At 37.4% G+C, this 21,467-nt stretch overlaps 1 protein-coding gene across 1 annotated transcript in view; it reads right to left on the bottom strand.

Moving 5' to 3' along the window:
* Positions 1 to 21,467, bottom strand: part of LOC133527560 (putative phosphatidate phosphatase) — a 101,521-nt gene that overhangs the window by 55,579 nt on the left and 24,475 nt on the right. The window contains exon 2 of the mRNA XM_061864616.1: positions 3,688 to 3,839. Coding sequence (XP_061720600.1) covers positions 3,688 to 3,839 — 152 coding nt within the window. The remainder of the gene's footprint in view (positions 1 to 3,687; positions 3,840 to 21,467) is intronic.

The raw sequence follows: 21,467 nt of genomic DNA, 5'->3' as shown, positions 1-21,467 counted from the left end.
ACTTCGTCTAACGAATATGCATTTTCCGCTGTATAAAATGTGTTGGAATGCGAGGAGAATCACGTAGTAGCGTATGCAGGGACCTTTAGCAATGTTTACAAACGACGAAAATTTTATCACCGAAAATTGAAGTCATCGTTTAATATACACGGAATTTTAAAGCAAATATAAACACGATAAGGCGTACAATGAAAAACGGTTGAGCAAACAGATAATGATTCTGTTGTCCCCCGAGCGTATATTTACAAATGATCGAGTCAGTCATTGCGAGGCGAGGACGAGTTGAGTCCGGTAAACCAGTAGGACGTGCCCTCGGGATTTCTAAAACGGTTTTGAGCCGATCGTCGTCTTTTATCGTTTACAACCTTGATAAAGGTAATTTCCACTAAAGAGACGTGCAGAAATCAACCAATACCATTTTGGTTCTCTTCTCCGCTCCGCTGGATTACAAAATCACAACCAATGCGGTCAAATGCCGCACGTCTTTTCTAATCCCCGCTTCAATGGAAAGGAAGCCTATAGCAATTTATTTGTTGATTTTCGTTTATTTGGGGCATCAACAGTAATAAAAATAAAATATGCTAAGCTTAAAGATACAATACATACAGCAAATTAAAGATGCACATTACCGCACTAGGTGGAAGTAAAGATTGACACAGTTATCTAATTTACACCACCGCTAACGAAATAATGTAATAGGGGTTGTAAACGGTCACTTAGCAAAAGTCAATAATGTGAAATTGACACTTGGAGGGCTTGTTCGACTAAATGGACGACTTGCCTATGCTCAGGAAGCGATCGGAATAAAAATGTTCACTGGCTTAGAAAAATGACGAAACTGTATGGAACTCTTGCGCACATACTGTCTTCTTCAATACACATGTGTTGTTGGCGTTGACATCCACACCTTGGCATTCTTTTAGCCGGACAACGACTTCGGGAAAGTGGATCATATTTTACGTGTCCTCGATTGATATCGTATTTTAATTTAATATTGAGTATTATTTATTTACATAATAGAGGTACCTGGTACCACATCAACTGTACAAATAGTAAACTAAATTAATTATTAGCTTATATCTAAAATAGGCCCTTGAGGCATTGTGCCAAGGAGGCTGGCGACATTTCCTCGTTGTATCGCAATGCTGATACGTTGTTGTGCGAGGAAGCCACTAGCTCTTCGGTAACCAGTTACGTCAACCAGACGCTTCGTGATTTCTGCAATAAACATGTGCGTACTGGGACCCCATGGACCTAGAGTTTCAACTCCATGTTTACCAACACTGGCTGATTTTGGGGTCGTGATCGTGATACCAAATATCAAAAATGTATTAAGATGGTCGTACTGAACAAGGTTTCCCATGGGACCGATATGAATGTCGTGAAAGAATAAAGAATATATTCCTGGGCCCGTACGATTCGGCTTCTTAACTTTAATAAGGTGTTAATTACATTTTTTGTTTTTCATCAGATGAACTTCACTGCATCGAGGCTCGTATCGTCCTGTCGCTCGAATACGAGTCCCGATACAGGTTTATTAGCGCGGTCGGAGTCTGTTACAATACCGATTGGCTTTTCCGTCGAAAATATTCATGTAATACGACTGCAGGTCCATGGACTCAAAATGTGCAACCTGCACCTAAACTTATTTTCTTCGTTTACCTAACTTATATCTTTTTCTAGTGACCCGTCCCGGCTTCGCACTGGTTAACAAATTATACATCTAAACCTTCCTCAAGAATCACTCTACTTATACGTGAAAACTGCATGATAAGGTCCGACCGAGATCTCGGTCTCGGTCTCGGTCTCGGCATTCTCGGCCAAAAATCGAGCCGAGATCTCGGTCTCGGTTCTCGGCCAAAATTGGCCGAGATTCCTGCCGAGACCGAGACTAGGCAATGAGCTAGCCATTGGTGAATTTGAATTTACCGCGCACGAGCGTCCGTTTCTAAGCCACCCGTTGGTTGCATCGCCCGGTTGGTGGGACTTTTTTGGTGATTATGATTGGTTTCGTACCTACATTTTAGGCCAATTACTTATCAAATACTACCTGTTGGAATCAGACAGGCGCGGTTGCAAGTAATGACTTGTTCATTTGGTTCTCTTCGTTTTGAGATTGTTGTTATTGCGGAAGAGTTAATAAATGAGTGTATATTGTTATCGAAATGTAACTTAAATTAATTTGATGTGAGTGGAAGATGACACTGGATATTTTGATACTTAATCTATTTGTGTTAACGGGAAAAAGCATAGCAGTAGGTACAATACGATACCGGTGGCGGATTACTGTTGTGGAAAATTAGACATAATTTCGTGTGAACTTTGCGGATGTTATTCAATACAATTTTGACGAAACTCGCGGTATGGTTGTTGGGTCATATGTTGGTTTTCATTTGATGTGGCTTATGTGGCCAGCGAACAACTTTTTAGTAAGGCTGGCCAGTTAAACGACGAGCGTCGTCACAGTTTAACGGACCGTAACGCTGAAAAATTACCTTTTTTGGGTTATAATATAGAACTGTTTCATTTTAATCATTGTTATTGTACCTCTTTTTGTACACATCCGTACTGAAAAAGCCGTACAAGCAAAAGAGAGTATGTTGGTGGCACTTACGTCGCGTCGTTTTAATCAGAAGATCAGATGATTAAGCTTTTATTATTTAAATATTTTCCGATTTGTTGCTCTCCCGGTTCAAAAGTTAGAGGGGAGGAGACACACTATTTTTGGCTTTCGAAGTGATTATTTCCAAAATATTTAATCAAAAAAACGTTTTTAGCAATGTTGTTTTTTTAAAGACCTATCTAATGATGTGCAACATGTTACTTTTATTTGAATTTTTACTTTTATTTACATGTATGGAGTGCCCCCTTGATTTTATTTTCTAAAGTACTAAGTAGCGATTCACATAATACACCTACGTTCCAAATTCGTAATAAAATATATCGTATAGTTTTCGAGTAAAATGACATACGGACAAACAGACAGAGGTGACGAAACTATAAGGGTTTCATTTTTACGGAAGCCCAAAAATACTATGTAATAAATAATAATAAATAAATAAATATTATAGGACATTATTACACAAATTGACTAAGTCCCACAGTAAGCGCAATAAGGCTTGTGTTGAGGGTACTTAGACAACGATATATATAATATATAAATATTTATAAATACTTAAATACATAGGAAACACCCATGACTCAGGAACAAATATCCGTGATCATCACACGAATAAATACCCTTACCAGGATTTGAACCCGGGGCCATCAGCTTCGTTGGCAGGGTTACTACCCATTAGGCCAAACCGGTCGTCAACATTAGTCAACATTAGTCGTCATTTAATAGCGCTAAGAATTGATTATGATAACTTTTTTCTGATAAATCGTCGAATTTCGACTATTGAAACATTTTTAGTGCAAAATTCGTGTTTTTTCTTCTATTTTATAAATTCTCGGTCTCGGTCTCGGTCTCGGCCGCGAATGCCATTGAATCTCGGTCTCGGTCTCGTTCTCGGCCGAAACCCAAAAAGCGTTCTCGGTCGGACCTTACTCCATGAAAATCCGTTCAGTAGTTTTTGAGTTTATCGCGAACATACAGACAGATAGACGGCGGCGGGAGACTTTGTTGTATAAGATGTATTGATCTGTGAAATTGTAATTGGTCCAAGTACTAAAAAACTAGCTCACCGTAACAACTGGAAGGCATAGGCCAACGATATACAGCATAAGGTTGGTCACGGAGGACTCCCGGTAGGGATGTTTGAGGGACTCGTCGTCGCAGAAGAAGCCCCGCTTGTATGGGGTGCCCCACAGGTAGAACGACAGTATGAGGAAGCCAACTGTAACAAAAATAAATAAAAAGATAAGAACAAAGTTCATAAGTATTTTTGACTTGAAATTAATTTATGAAAAAATAAATTACTTTGGTAAATTGTTGAAGGCTGTAATGGAATATTTAAACATTACTAGTGAATACTAAAGCTAAAAATATAATACGCTAGAAAATTTACTTTGCAGACCACCTACAACAAAATATTTAATGATATACTCTGATAAGTTCGTAATATTTATTTATTTATTTATTTTAAACTTTATTGCACAATAAAAATAAGTACAAATGGCGGACTTAATGCCTTAAGGCATTCTCTACCAGTCAACCATAGGACAAAACAGAAATTCTGGAATGTGGGTGCAGTGAGGAAAATAATTCAAAAGAAATGACAACTATAAAAGTAATTTTAAAAAACTATTTACAATGTAATACCATGTCATCTGCACACAAAAACAAGCATTATGTAAAAAATGAAGTCATTTCTATAACAATCCCAAGTGTGTTCGATAACACTGATTATGATCCTGTTAAAAAAAGCAGTTTATAAATCAAAAACCCCACAATCTACGTGTCGCGGTGTTGAAAAAACTATAGAAGCTATTAAACCATACGATACTCGTCAAGATGGAATTTAAATTGGACCGACGGACGCAACCCCATAGACAAAATTAACTATTGTTTCACGGTCTGTTCCTTCTACAAACATAGAGATGGACAAAAAACAGCAGGTACCGAAAAGGGAGCAAGGAGTAAAAAACTTGAACTGGCACAATAGATCGTATATTCTAATTTTAATGATGTGGTTAATGAGATTGATCTGAAAGGGGATATTTATCTAAATAGCAGGATGAGATTAAGATAAAGGACTATACTAAAAAATAAATTTCGGAAGACTTTACTAAAATTATACAGTATTTTCCAAGGTCCATGTATCAATAAGATTTGAACACATACAATTTCACATTTTTATGATCTTCAACAGCAGTTCTACGTCAAAATATCGTTTTCCAAGAGAAATGCAACCTTACTTGATGACAATAGGACCAATTAGGAAGTACTATTTCAAACTCCAGACAGCTGGATACATCAAATTTAATTGATCAAAGAAAAATCATATTGATAGATACGAAACTAGATCACCATTCACCAATTACGGCTTCAAAGTCATCCCAAGTAAACTTCCGTAAAAATTTCACAAGCGACGTCTACATTTACATATCCCTAGTTATTTATAGGAAGAGCCCTTTGCTATTGATCTTACAAATAAACATTCGCTTTATGACTGGCATTATCGAGTTACAGCCGCCTTTACAAACAAATGTGGGATAAGATGGAAAAAAAATTATGCTTGGGTGCGGTTCATGATTTTTTACGTTAAAATAAAGAGCAACAAACTTTAAAATTTAAGTATGTTCGAGGGATGTTACACCAGGTTTTGTAATTACATATGTTACGTTTATTTTGTAAGTGTAATTTAGTTGTATAATTGAACTACTCTAGACAATAATAGAACTGAAAGGTATAGCACTTTCTCTAGAGTAAATGCAATTAGAAATCGATAGTGGTTTTGAACCAACCTGTGTATCCATTACTGCAATAAATATGTATAAACAAACCTGATGATTGGGCTTGATGGACACTATAATAGCGTTCATGGATAAGGATATATTAGAGTAAGCGTCTTTGTGATATAGCAACATGCATTTAATGCCGTAATTTATCACACATGCCGTTGACGGCATATTTGTCAAACGAATGTAAGCAAGTGTAGCACACTTAGAAGAGGAGAAGCAGTGAGATACTCCTTTGAAATAGCATAAAGTATTAAGCGGCCTCGAGTGAATTAACTTTTTACGTCAATGGATATCAAAACGGTCTCCGACTGCACACGTTGAAGTCTACACAGTATTTAAAAGGATGCAAAGCTACGTAAAATTGAAGTAAATGCACTTTGTACAGAGAACGTCTCAAAGGTGTATCAATAGGTCAGTTACTTTTCCAACAGACTGTAAAAAAGAAACAATATCAACATACCTTCGGTGGGCTTTATATCTTTGCAATAAGGTTTACAAATGGTCAGTCAACAAAAGAAACAATCTCGCCGATAATTAAATTACACGCGCACACTTATCACGAAACACCGTGGCTGTTGATTGGTTATACTCGCTCCAGTGAATGTTCAAACAGGAAAGTTTAAATAATCGCATTAAAGATTGTTATGGGTTACTGATTTTATACAAATGCGACGAATCGACGAATGCGACGCCAATGGATTCCTATGATTAAAATGTGTATACTAACTTATAATATTATCATAAAATAGTATAAACAAACAAAATATGATTCGTTGCAGAACATTGTACCTATTAGATATCACTCAAAGTAAACACGATTAACCAGATCATTGATTGATGACGAACATATTCTTGCCTTAAAATGATATGATGAAAAACAATGTTTACTTTTCTAGCATTTAAAAGTCTTAGTTAAATTCAATTTACCTACTTGTATGTATCAAGAAGCCAAACCTTTCACACATTCAGTCCAACATCGGTCAACGTAAAATAGCACTTATTTTCCAGCATTAAAGTCCGTGCATCAAACCTTCTACAAAGTCGCATCGCCCGGAGCAAAGTGCAAGCAAAACCATAAAACTGTACGATGAAGGATGAATCATCGTCAACAGTGTTAACAAATTAGGCCGTTGACCTGTTCTGTTACGTAAGATAATCTCAGATTACGACCGCGTAATCTGAGGTAGCAAACACTCAGGTAGTTTGCTTAATTTTGAGGAACGTGATATGTTTGACGTTTCTGTAGTGAATTGACGTTGAGTGACGTGTGATCTGTGAAATGACGTTGGGTTTTGGCGGTTTTTTGTGATTTGGAATTGTAATACTGGGATCCTCTTTAAGGTAAGATTTTATCCTGATAGATCTAATAATAGTTTCACCACGTCAAAGACCTTAGAACTGAATACCCTCTCAACTAGGATCCAGCTCAAATTGGGAAAATCCATTCAATGATAATTGATAAATAACCATAAGCTTCAACACAGAAAAATAACATACTTATGCCAGCTGAGAGGATGCTAAAATTTACAACTTCCTCAGTGACTGCGTAATAAGTTTAAATCAGCAAATCTACAGGGTTTTGGCTACTAATCGTATGCCGGTCAATGACTCCTCGAAAGGTCAGTACGAAAAAGTCAAACACTTCGAGCCGGCCGGAGACCGGTCGAAAGGCAAAGGACCATCTGTGTGGCAAACTGAATTAAGTAGATACTTATATGAATGAAGCTACAGTTCAGCGTCAAATATATCAGAGCAAATAATGTGTTCATAAGTACCTGAAGATGATTTTTTATATATAGGTTAGAGTGTATGTTTAGATACATGAGAGTACAGTTGAAACATACGGTTGTGACGTGACGATTGAAATTGAGGGAGTGCGTGAATATACTGTATATTCGCTAATTCGGCTTTTTTATCGTCATTGATGTCTCATCTGAATAAAGTCCCACAGTAAGCTCTTTAAGGCTTGTGTTGAGGGTACTTAGACAACGCCTGCTGAGTCTAGTTTGATCAACATATTGGCTAGAAACGTACATTACACGTTTGACAGATTTCCTGGCGGAAAAATCGGAAATTTGACGCAAATCTGTCTGCCAGAGATCTGTCCGGAACCGATTTCTCCATGTTAAGTACCCACTTATTTTAGTTTAATATTCTATTTTTCGTGCTAGCTCTAAATATATTTGATTATAAAATTGGTTTATAGAAAATGATCTAGCTGGTTTCACTACTTTCGCATGAAGAAATTTGATGTCATTCCACTGTTACGCAATCTCCATAAAACCTTTTAATAGATCCTAAAACGCATCAAATTATGGCGACGGAGTACAATAAAACATCTGATCAAACAAATTTGGGAGTCTCTTCAACAGAAGACAATGAACCACCTGTTTATATAACTATTGGTGGTCGTTTGAAATGCTAATATTAACCGAGAATTTCGTGGAAAAAGTAGTTTTTACAGTTGTCTCTCGAGAGTGTTTTTATAATCCATAAAACATTTCCATGTTTCACAACGTTGCACGGTTTTACAAAATACTGGACATAATAAATGACCTGTTTTTGCTAGTTTTCCTGGCCATTATCATTATTACTATCGAGTGCCATTGAGGCTTCAATAAATCATTCTTTTTTTATAAAATGTGGATCTATATTTTAAAATATTGTAAATTTTAGACCGATATGCACGTGATCATTCTGTACAAAATGTTAAAACAGACAGACCAACCGCACTAAATACCGAATTGATTTCTGGGTTGCTAACTTTGCTATATAAGGCATGGGGCAACAAAACTGCAAATTCATGAAGTATCTATTTGACGAAGTATAATCGAAAAGATCCTATGATAAAATCTGTTTGGATTAGAAATCTTGCAACAATGCATTATGACTTCCTAGTGTCAAATATCAAGCTTCATTTTGACCACAAAAACCTATCTGGTACATCCTACGCTCAACTTTCAACAGAGAAAGTTATGTGCCTTATTTTTACCTCAGCTGTTTAAAAACATGTACAAATAGTGTAGCTGAGACGACAATGCAAATATGTATGTACATATGAATGCATAATGTCTACGTGAGCCACTTGATGCGATGCGTGTTTGCGTGCTGGTGCGAAGTTAATGTTCTCATGAGAACACACCTAGTTACATACAAATAGTACAATCGCCATCAGATATATCGGAGCGGTCAAGGTGCTCACAAATATCTGAACACGCCTCTATTGTCAAAGCGTTAGAGTGCGTGTTCAGATTTTGAGCACCTCAGCCGCTCCGATATATCTTATGGCGACTGTCCAGCGTGTATAAGACTCTATTGACAGGATCGTAAGAGCTTGAGAAATGGACTGTTGAGTGTATGAATAGAATTACAGTGTGTGACAATGAGGTTTAATGGAGGGATGGTGTAGAAAATGTAGGAATTGTCACAGACAATAGAATAATGATAATCAATTAGTTTGTGCAATTTAATGAAGATATGGGCCATTTTGTTGCGCAGCCGGCTTTTGGCAAACCGGGTTGCCATGGATTTGTCTTCATGTGTACTTATCAGACAACAGAACTTATTATTACAATATAAGTTGTGTTACAAGTCGGCTGCAATCGTCAGATAGATAGTTATTTTCAAAAACATAAAACGTTGTTTCTTCATCTTATCTTATACCTTTAAACGAGCAATTCTTGTTTATATATATTTCGGGGATCAAGCTATATGGGGGTTTTCGGGGGCAAAAATTCGATCTAGCTAGGTATTATCTCTGGGACTCCAGATACGTGTGGACTATAAAAGTAAATCAAAAATGCAACCATTATTTACTTATATTAAATAAAAGAATTATCTCATTAAAATACATATTTAGTGTAATTACAACAAATTACTAATAAGATCAATCATTAAGCGCTAATTATTGTGACATGTTCATGCCATCAAGCGTGTGATAATGATAATCAAGCGTTATAAACATAAAAACACAATAATCTGAAATATGATATGAGTTATGACGTGTTAAGGAAAACAAAGCAAGAAAAATATTTATTTTTGGATAGTTGCTGATTAAATTTTGCAGTGGAAGCAAAGGTTGCAAAAAAAAAAACAAAGTATAGACATAATAAATAAAGGAATCGTAAACAAACTCAGTATTTATTCTATGTAATCTATGTGATGCTTTTAGATTAGAATATCCGCCGATACATTGTTTGCCAGTTTATGAGGTTTAACAACTGATCAAAAAGTATACATATATTTGAAAACGGCACACAAGTGATATCGTAACAATACGATTTAAGGATCGGCTACACCGCTGCTCAAAATACGGTGCCGATACGGAATCGCAGTGACGTGTCGTAAGCGTCACGATTTTTTTGCATGTCTTCCACAACGCTGCTCAAATATACTGACTAAAGCTGACCCTTAAGGAAACTTCCGCCGATCCTAAACAAAAGCAAAGGAAAATTTTGAACACATGTGACGAGCCCAAAATTGCATTGCAGCATAAAAGATTCAATCAGCTCTAAATTACCTGTATTGGCAAAGGGGAATTACATGGCGATTAAATTAAGGATTAACGTATCAAAAAATGAAAGTGATCGTTTAATGAACTTTAGGAACATAAACCTGAATTAGTCTGTTTCATACCTTAACCAAGACATAATATATCGGCATTATGAACTTTCTGACATTGCGTTAGTCATCGGACTGAGATTCGATCAATCTTTATCTTAACGGGGTTCACTGATTACCAGTTTGCCGGACGATATTGGCCAGTCAGTTATTCGCGATTGTCAGCTTTTGCAAATAACTGACAGGCCGATATCGTCCGGTGGTAATCAGTGGACCCCTTTAGTCAAACTGCTGCCGTGGGATAAGGTGATTCCTTGGTGGTTCGGTTCGGAACTGATGCAGCGCGATCATTTTCTATGTAGTACTTAAGGCCAGAGCACACCGGCTGCGTGTGCGTAGACGTGCACGTGCACTAAAATTTTTGGAGCCGTTCACGCACACGTCACGCAACCGGTGTACAAACCTTTATTCTGTACTTTACCGCGTTTGCTCTTCTGAAAGCTGAGAACAGTTGATTTTCCAAACAATGGCCTGGTGACCGCACAAATTCTTACAGCCACACTGTTGCTGTTGCTACACATGCCAAGTATGCTTTGCTCTAAATTGCTATTAACTGTCACTATGCAGTATTATAACAGAATGAGTAATGTCCACGTCCAGTGGCTGTTCGTAATTTGCTGCATGAATGGACGCACTGTTTACCTAACTAGGTTACTCGTACTACTGTGTGAGCCATTGGGGAACGAAGATGTGAAATGCGTTGATTTCGGACAGTTCTGTGAGTTTACATACATATATATAATCACGCCTATTTCCCGGGGGGGTAGGCAGAGACTACCGATTTCCACTTGCTAGCTGCTACGATCCTGACATACCTCTTTCGCTTCCTTCACTTTCATGACATTCCTCATACACGCTCGTCGGTTTAGGGTGCTCTTGACCTGGCCTTTCTTCAGGATTTCCCCGATTTGATCAGAGAAAGTCCGCCGAGGTCTACCCCTTCCAGCTCCCTCTTCTACTTCTCCCTTATACACTCTCTTTATTAACCTTCTTTCACTCACTCGCTCTGTGAGTTTGCTTGACGAAAACATCAAGAAGTTGACAAGTATGTGCCTATTGAGTTTCTACAACAATTTTTATTCTCATATTTCGAATAATGTCTAAAACCGTAATTTTTTTAGGTACCGTACCGATAAAACACTCAAAATCATTAGTCGAATATCACGTTTCTACAGAATTGGCGTTATTGAAACGATCCGTAAGATCATATATACTTTGTGAGTATTCAAATAAAACATTTAAAAACACACACACACACACACTTAAAAATACGCCAATATAGAGAAAAAAAGAAGGCTAAGAAAATTTTAATTTAATCGACTGATTTTTTCCTCAACATTTTCCTCCTTTCAAATGTTATGCTAAACGAATTCAATGCCACAAATTATTCATTGTGATACAAATTCATAGGACCTATTCAATAGGTACCATCCATGAAATAATACTAGGTACTTTCAACATAAACCAGATCGTTCGCTTTTTTACGAGTATATTAAGGAAATTGCCACTAGCATCTTCCTGTTGATGTCACCCAAATATTATCCAGTTGGAAAAACTACATTTTACTCAATTCAGAAACAACCTGAGGTACAGACAATTATGTATGTGTGTCATGTCATTATTTAATCTATAAGTACCATGGTTTCCCAAGTTTCCCAACCAGTGAGGCGCGCCCCACTTGTGGGCGTAGAGTGATTCTAAGGAAATCGCAGCGAGCGGCTCCAGATTTACTCCCTTATAAAACTTTACAAGCGGCAATTTGTTAATTTATGTACTGTACATTTTTAGGAGGGGGGCGTAGAATTTTAGCATAACGTTGGGTAAGCGACTAAGCGCATAGGGTAAAAAGTTGGGAACCCCTGATCTATACCAACATCAATCTAGTTAACATCCCGGACATGGGAATTTTCCGGTGAATAATTCCTAATTGCACATCTAACGCGCCGATTCCGTTACTATAATGATTACTCCATAAAAAAACTATTATTACGGTAGTTCTTGTTGAGATAGGCTTGTAACTTTGTAAGTTTAGAAAATGTATGAGACGTATAGATCGTGTCATTCACGAAGACGTGTGCCTTGACTCGTATTGTCATGTAATGATAGGTTAATTTGACAAATCTCCGCGTCATCGTGGATGACACGAACTATAACATGACTAAGTGCCGTGTCATATCGTGTGGACTAAATGCAATGAAAACAAAAGTGACCCCCTGTGCATTGTAATTGTAGATAGGTACTTACAGAACCTTGTAAGAAGGTTCTTATGTTGAAGGATAAGTTTAAGCAAATTTAAATAAGATGTCCTCCCTAAACGAACGAATAAGAGCAATGGCAAATTGGCTCGTTTTTACTCTTGGGTGTATAAAGAGCCGACATATACGAAAACTATCTGTCGTATATACAATACACAGCCACAGTACCTACAGTCTCAGAGAGATATAAACAACAACAATGTACTCGTAAGAGATACGCGTATTGTAAGTTACATTAATTACTTGGTAACTCTACACACGACATGGCTGGCTGTAACGTGGTCGGCACTCGGCGCATTGACCCGACGGGATGAAATCTGAACCCACAATGTTTTAGGGTACAAGATCAAGTTGCGTACACTGTACAGTCCGCTGAAAAATATGGTTATATGCTGGAACAAGTAAGCCAGTGAGGCCAAATATATCCTAATTTCTATGGTAACAAGTTACTATTTGGCCAATTAGCTTTTGAGAGCCCAGACAGTACAAGTGTTATTTTAAATGACAAACTTCTATGAAATTATGACATTTATTTAACACATGCACAGGCTGGGCTATCAAAATCGCTGCCAACTTATCTTGGTCTAACTGTAACTGTTTTATTGTCTAAAAATACTCGTATCTTTTGATTTTTTTACCTGCAAGACAACATATAACAAGTGACAGTGACAGCTGTATTTGATATCGTAGCATCGTTTTGCATATTTAAGTAGCTGTCCCATTGGCGGCAAACGTGACAGCAATTTACGAGTTTTTTGTTCGCTGCCCGCGTGTCTTAGAAAAAATATCTGTCGGCGGTGTCTACATTCAGCGATCAACAATTAATACATTCACATTTTTTATATACACGAGTACATCGACAAGAACATTATTTAATCGGTAAATTGTCGATCACTCGCTTTTCGCAGTCAGCCAGCATTCGCGTTTGTAGGACAGTTTTCTAGCCTAAGCTTTTGTAGCCGACTGTACAAATTCAATTTCGGTACAAATGAAGTGACATATGAAACCACCGCATAACTTACCTTTCAAACCATCAATAGTAAATTATGACCGCGTGTTAGGATCTTATAGTAATTCATTCACATATATATCTAAGGAGGGGCCTTATAGGCAATAAGAATGGGGCCAGTACGGCGGTGTCACGCACCACGCACACGAATTCAAGCCAATCGTGCAGTCTAACGCCATCACAACGCGATTGGTTGATGAGTTCGCATCACGCGCGCGATTGGTCGCAACTAGTTACGTTAGACTGCACGATTGGCTAGAATTCGTGAGTGACACCGCTGAACTAGCACCTTAACTAGTCCTTAGGACCTGTAAGGCCCGTCCCTAGATATATGTCAATGTTGTAATATTTATTTATCAACGTATCTTTAACGCAAACGCGCTACTCCCGACTTTGACCTCCTAATGACGCAGTGCTATGATGTGACGTAAAAATAACGTAACATCATTGTGTCACATCGTCATAGTCATAAAGTCATCATGATCTCGGTCATTGCACTCACACTATTAACTCACCATGTTGGATCTTATATCATTGCAATAAGGTTTACGAATGGTCAGAGGGTCTACCGTGAACACCGAAGTTCGCAAATTACGGACATCTTTCTCTGTCACTCTAATTACGCCTTAATTGGAGTAAAAGAGAAAGATGCCCGCTGTTTGCGAACTTCGGTGTTCGCGGTAGGTCCTCAGTTATAGCTCGTGTCATCCACGATGTCGCGGAGATTGGACAAATTTAACCTTTAACAACATTAAATTACGAGTCAAGGCATGCGTCTTCGTGAATGACGCGTTTTGCCGTCACGGTTAAACGGTCAGGATATTGTTTTCCTTATTTCTATTGTGTAATTAATATCTATGTATATACAATTATGAATATAATTTGAAGTATACATAACTCGCTATTATTAACAGTTATTTTTATTGCCTTAAAGATAACTTCTTATATCATTCAGACGTTGTGTGAAGCAGCGAATGAGAGAAGCGTGAACATGACGTGACTTCAAACAAAAATGTCAGGAGCGATCTTTAGTAACACTTCCACGAGCACGGTGTGAATGTGGCCATAGGTTACATTGTTGAAAACTGTACCCCTAGTGTAAATAAATTCGATTTCCAAACGTGACGTACGCGTTTGCGTTTAGTCTCATTTTGTATTGGATTTCGAAAGAGCGCTCCAAGCGGGACGTTTTGGAAACTCAAAATCCTATACAAAATGAGACTTAACGCAAACGCGTTCGTCACGTTATGATGTCGATCAAAGTTACACTAGGGGTACAGTACCCCTAGTGTAACTTTGATCGAAATCATAACGTGACGAACGCGTTTGCGTTAAGTCTCATTTGATGATGTCGATCAAAGTTACACTAGGGGTACAGTACCCCTAGTGTAACTTTGATCGAAATCATAACGTGACGAACGCGTTTGCGTTAAGTCTCATTTTGTATAGGATTTTGAGGTTCCAAAACGTCCCGCTTGGCGCGCTCTTTCGAAATCCAATACAAAATGAGACTAAACGCAAACGCGTACGTCACGTTTGGAAATCGAATTTATTTACACTAGGGGTACAGTTCACTTTTTACAAAAAACCAACAAATTTTTAACGGAGAGCCAGCCCCAGAAGGAGGATGGAACGAAGTTGTCTCATTTATAGAGAGTACATTGTCTATACTTGGGGCAGTAATTATTAAAATTTATCGTTTTTATTGCTACTCCATTCTTTCAAAATGTATTGATGGCATTATATGTGTACAACTGTACGTGAATTCTCCAACATACATATATATATTTCGTATCAGGATAACGAGGAGGCATATATTCGTGAGATTGTGTAAGTACTTATTTAGAAATAAGGAAAGCATTAGAAATGACGAAATTCATAAAATAAATCATAACGGAAGTAGAAACGAAAAATTAAATAATTCAATATGTAACGAAATTATTAGCATCGAACTACGTCCTACTGTGGATGAATTAAGTATTAGTCCGTAGAAGAAGAGTGCAGCGTAGGAAAAATGACAGGGATACTATGAAAAATACCAAAATCACTATACATATAGGAACACTATGTGTGCCTATGACATATATGTAATAGGTTCTCTCCATTTTACCAGGATCACCCCATCATCAGATTCTCACTCGATGAAAATGGAACCTACACTGAAAGCTTGTAGACCTTTTCGAACAAAAAAAAATTTCCTGGTCAAAAAACCGAAAAATAGGGAACCTTCTCATTAAAAATGCATTTAACCGCTTTGTAGGACAAGTGATCTCATAAGAACTCGGCGGACAGTTTTGTGCGGAGCTCTAATAACCGACTTCGTAAGTTCGTAGGCTGCATAGCCGGCTGATTATAACTATCCCTTTCCCATCCCAGAGCGTGTTAGTCCCCATAAAATTATGCCCCCTGGTATGCCAGCTAGACAGGAGCAGGCATCCTGGCTGAGTGTGGCGTCTCTTGTCTTGTCTTGAGCTCTAATAACCGACATCGTTAAAAACTACCTCTTAAACCAAAGGAATTAAAATATCACCGACTGGCGACATCTTGCTTGCATCATAAAGTGCTATTTCTGTGCCCTTCTGTTCTGTGTCGCTGTAAAGCAAATGAGCCTAACAAACCTGCCCACGTCGATTTACCATAAATTATAATGACAATATACGCACGTCGGCAGTCTAATGTAAATAGTTTTATTGTCGCGTTTAAATCTCGCCGTAATAGGATTTGTCTTGGCTCGAGAGGATTGAGAATAATTGATGTGTCGTTTAAGAGGGGGAAGAATTTGTGGCTTTCTCTTGTCCTTGCTCTCTCTAAGTAAAATCACCAAATTGGGATAGTGAAGTTTCTTCAACAGCAAAGTCATCAAATTTCCTAATATGTGCATGCCTATTACTTGCAATGTCGTGTCGTTTAACTTTTCTACCAAGAATGTTTTATTCATTTATAGGTGTCCTCATGTAATTGGCAATACTGATACTTTCTTAACATGCAATCTGACTTTGACTTGATAAAACTCTAATCAGCGCCAATAAAAACTTCAATTTAAAAGAACGAGGCAAAGATATACGGTCCGATAAGCTCAAATCAGATCTTAAATCCAAAGAGAGCTTATGGTCATTTCTCTCATTAGAGGCATTATAGTGAAATATTACGCAGATCGCTCACACGTGACACCTTTATCAGATATATCGGCTTTCTCGGACAGTTACCTGACAGTTTTTACTGCACGAGCCAAGCTGAAACTTCTTTTTACTTCGCCCGGAAAAGGTAGCAAATGGCTGACGTAGAGGTTGTTGGATTCCTTAGTGACATGTTGATTATTGTTTCAGCCTTGGAAATGTTTCCTAAAAAAAGTATTAAATTTGCCTATTGATTGGCAAATTATCATCATCATTGGCCACATTAAAGATGATAGTTGCAGTGGCTATATATTTGTGTATTTTGAGGAAGTAGTCTACATCGACTGCGATGACTGCCGCATCGATCACAGATGTATCTTGACTCCTGGGGTTGTCCAGCAGCTCTGCGAGTTCATTTCTGCTTGAGTTGGTCCAACCTTTGCCATGCGTTCCCGCAGATTACGATGCCACTGCGGTCTCATCTCCGCACGTTCCTCCCAACATTTCGCTCTCCATTCATGTCGCGTTTACGGGAATCCTTGAAACGAAGTACGGGTCGACCAAACGGTCTCTTAGCTTCGGTAATTTGTCATTGGCAAATACGGTATTGTCAATCACTGTATGGTCTCTAATGTAGCTTATGTAGGTAAAACATGACGTGACTCTAAACAAAAATGTGAGGAACAGTCTTTAGTAACACTTCCACGAGCAGAGCATAAAAGTGGTCATGGATTACTCGTACAATGTTGAAAACAGTTCATTTTTACACAAACAAATTTAAAACGCAGCGCTGGCCCCAGAACGAGGACGGAACGAAGTTGTCTCATTCATAGAGGGCGGTACATTTCTAGGTACTAGCTTATGTAGGTAAATAGATGAGGCAACTTATTATGTATGTAAATAGAAAGGCAGCAAATTGCTGGTTTAGAAGGCTTGGAAGTTTTTGGATTCCTAAGTGACATAAGAACTGTTTAAGGAAACGTCTCCTAAAACATGTCTCTAAGTGCCCAATTTGTCAATCAATATAAGCTGCCGTATAGGTACGTATTGTCGATCATGAACTTACTGCTTATACAGCATAAGGGTTTTTTCTAATTTTAGCTATTTTAGTAAAATAAGGTTCCTTTCCTTAATTCTTTGGTGAGGTAAATTATTTACATTCGTCAATATAGTATTCGTTATTGGTTGACTGGTAGAGAATGCCTTAAGGCATTAAGTCCGCCATTTGTACCTTCATGTATTGTGCAATAAAGATTAAATAAATAAATAAATAATAAAATTCCAAAACAACCACACCAAGCTAGCTGAAGTAAGGACGTTAAGCACAAAGGATTTCGTACATTGTGCCGCCTGTTCCTATCTCTATCACACACGCATAATTATATTGCTGTCCCATTCACACAGTGACATTGACCGCCGCCGATTATGTTGCTGTCCATAATCTGCGTGTTGAACAGCAACATAATCACGCGCATGCCATAGAGATAGAAACAGGTGGGTCTTTATAAGTAATTCTTTGTGCTTAACGTCTTACTTTAACAACAGTCCACTATAAAAAAAAATGTTAGCATACGTACTTTTTACAATAACAAGATAGATGTCTCTTTTTAACTATTCAGAGATACTTATGATAAGAGACATCGCTCTTCCGCAGTAAAGTATCTTAACTAACAAAGGTGATACAGATTAACTTAAAGTACAGAAAATGCTACATTGTATCCTCCTTATTCATAAACGTCTACTAAAGTTGACAAGCCCCTAATAATCGTTTGTCCCTTTCCGACATATTGGTATGATGGAAAGGGACAAACGATTATTAGCGACTTCTCAACTTTATGGCTCCTCTACACGATGGCCCAGCGTAGGCCAGTCCAAGGGACGCATTTATGCGTTAGAGGGAGTAAGTGATATTGCTATCTCATTCCACCGCATAGCTGCGTCCCTTAGACTGGCCTACACTGCGCCATCGTGTAGAGGAGCCCTTAGTAAACGTTTATGAATAAGGGGGTAAATCATTACTACAATGAGTTCTAGAGTTATGCCTGGAAAATAGAAAAAAAATTACAGGGTAAAGATGCCAGAAGCTATTTCCATCCAAATTACTTTTCAGGGTGGGATATCCGCATAATATCATCAATTCGTATTTAAAGACTCCGCAAGAATTATTACCTTTATTCCCACAATTCACAATAAATAATACGTTCATTTGTAAAAAGCCGAGGGCCAGTGTGAATGCCGACTAATTGCTTTATTAAAAGCGAACGATTAATCAAGCATGAACACTCACAAATTAGTATACAAACGTCGACTTTATTGCGAAGAAATAAGGTGAAAATTTGTATACATATTTCTGAATGGAATACCGCCTTCTTGATTACTCTTGTCCGCTAATTCCTGTACCCACATTTGTCTTGATCTAAGTTTTTTTGCGTCATTTAAGAACAGGAATCGAAATGCAATCGCTTTTGTGAAGGCTTGGAGTTGAATTACGGATGCACCGTGTTTTTAATTTAATGCAACCTTGCATAAATTATACAGGATGATAGCGGGATCTTGGACCAAGAGAACGAGACATCATACAGAATTCAAAGATAAGCCTAATGTTTTTGCTAATTATTTATTATCACCAATAATGATGATTATTCTTCAGATGACAAGTGAAAAAAACATATTTGCTTACAATGTGGTCACCCTACTCAATGTGACGTCTTGTCGCTTTCCATACATCGTATGTCAAAAGTGATAGGGTGACCATGATTACTTAGTATAAGATTAATTCTACTTGAAAAACAAAAAACTTATCACCAAATACTACCATATGATAATATGGATCGTTTACAGATTCAGAAAAAGTGGTTCTGAATCACAACCCAGGACAGACAATTTTCTTCACGCTCCGCATGTACAGTCGCCATCAGGTAAATATCTGAGCGACTTATAGGAGCGAAATATCTAGCGCTTTGACAATAGAGACGTGTTCAGATATTTGTGAGCACCTTGGCCGCTCCGATATATCTGATGGCGACATTGGCGAGTGACCGTCGTTGACACAATTAACTGAGCGTTCGTAATCCTTAACGTAACGTAATAAAGTCCAAAATTGGTCAGTTAAGTTGCTGTTAATAAGATTCGCGTGCAACATCTTGTTAAAAAGCAAGAGTAATAGGCCATTTGCTTTCTTGAAAGGAACTTAATGAATACGTTGTGAATAATCGAGCTATTAAAGTTAACAAGCTACTTTAACTTTTAAATCTATCTATTTTATTGCTATTCTTAGGAGAAACCCTTACATTACAGTAAATATGGGAAACATGGATTATATTTTTCACCCCACCAACTGGTAAAGGCCCTCTTGATTGTTCAAAAACGAATGAGAAAGTTGCATTTTATCCACATGTGGGGTAAAGTAATCAGATGCAAATTTTGAGTTGTTTCCTTATGTTAGCTGGTAGAATTGACTTTTAAATTATGATTTTGAATGATACATTTTTTATTACGTTCATTTGGATTTGTTTAGGTTTTGTTTGTTTTTTTTTTTGGTATTTTATAGTTAATATTATTCTCGAGTTGGTGTGGTAAACTATATTTTATTAAATTGTATGAATAAGTTTTTCACCACAACAGCTGGTAAAAGTCCTCTTTGTACTTCAACAACTGATATAAGAAAATTGCATTTCATCCACATGTGTGGCAAAGTAATCTCATTCAAATATTGAGTTGTTTGCTCATGTTGGCTTATTTAAATTGCATTCGCATTCGCATTGGTGTGGTGATAATTTTGTGTTTCATTCGGGAGCAAAGTTTGTTTAACCCTCGGCCTTGAAACACTTGCAACGCTCAAGATTCCACTTTTCGAACCAATCGCTACGCTCGTGGTTCAATTTTGGAATCTTTCGCTTACTCAGATATCAATATTAGCACGACGGGTCAAAGAATAACTTTGTCCCGTTGTAAAACAAATAACTATTGTTTTCGAAATATAGGGGAATCAAAAACTCAGGATGGTTTCATATTAACTGTTACAGATGAAAACATAATTTAACCTAAAGGCTGTGTATGAATACAATTTGAATTTATTAGTTATCTTTACGTTGATACCGGGTTCAAAACCCACATATAAATTTATTATAAATGAGTTACCCTTGACCGAGATTGGTGAAAGACTACCGCGGATAGGGATACGTTGAAGAATAAGAGGGAGGCTTTTCACGGCATTGTGACAATACGGGCTCATATAATAATATATACATAGTTCCAACTGCTAGACTGCTACAAACCAGCAATCCAAAAAGTTTATGTTGATTGTTTTTCAAATAATTGCAGCGCCATCTGAGTTTAGTTTTGTGCGTTAATATTGTGCATTATAAACAAACTTAGCTAATGCATTTATATATACACTCAGTTTCACCATTGATCCTACTTTCTCCGAGCTACCCAGACCAATCGATCCCAAGTCGTAAATACCACAACTTTGCCCAAGAGCTTTAATTCGACATTTCCATTCACACCCCTATAAAAACTATCGTAAATCTTTCCTTAGCTTTCGCTTCATACACTGTAAGTAGTTGTTACTATACTATCCCCGAATCAAACTGACGACCGGGGTTGTAAAACTTCTCATTCATGCTTACGTGGTCATGGCAAGAGTGAGAGGGATAGTGATATGACCTCGGTCGTCAGTTTGACAAATAGTATAGCAAGTAGAGATGAACATAACATGTAAGTACTAGCAAGATTTATAACTCAACTGAAATTTCTATTTTCTAGGCATAATAATGTTTATATGCCTTCTAACTTAATCTGCGAAAAACGAGTTATTAAAAACCATATATTTATATTTACAATGAATGTTTATAAGGGAAAAACACCGTTTGATAATTACCCTATCGGAAAAATAGTTACTAAATTCGGTTATCAACATAGCACAAGGAACAACAATAAATAAGTGTAGAGAAACAAATAATGAATCCAGCAAGGTTTCAATCTTGGAATTAAAAAGCTCAAATAAAACATGACAAACTTATCGATACAACAATAACTGTAAAAACACACGCATTGTAG

Source organism: Cydia pomonella, chromosome 18 (assembly GCF_033807575.1).
Source record: "Cydia pomonella isolate Wapato2018A chromosome 18, ilCydPomo1, whole genome shotgun sequence".
Classification (NCBI taxonomy): Eukaryota; Metazoa; Arthropoda; class Insecta; order Lepidoptera; family Tortricidae; genus Cydia; species Cydia pomonella.
Note: the sequence above shows the minus strand (reverse complement) of the source record. Positions and strands in the feature narration are given on the sequence as shown.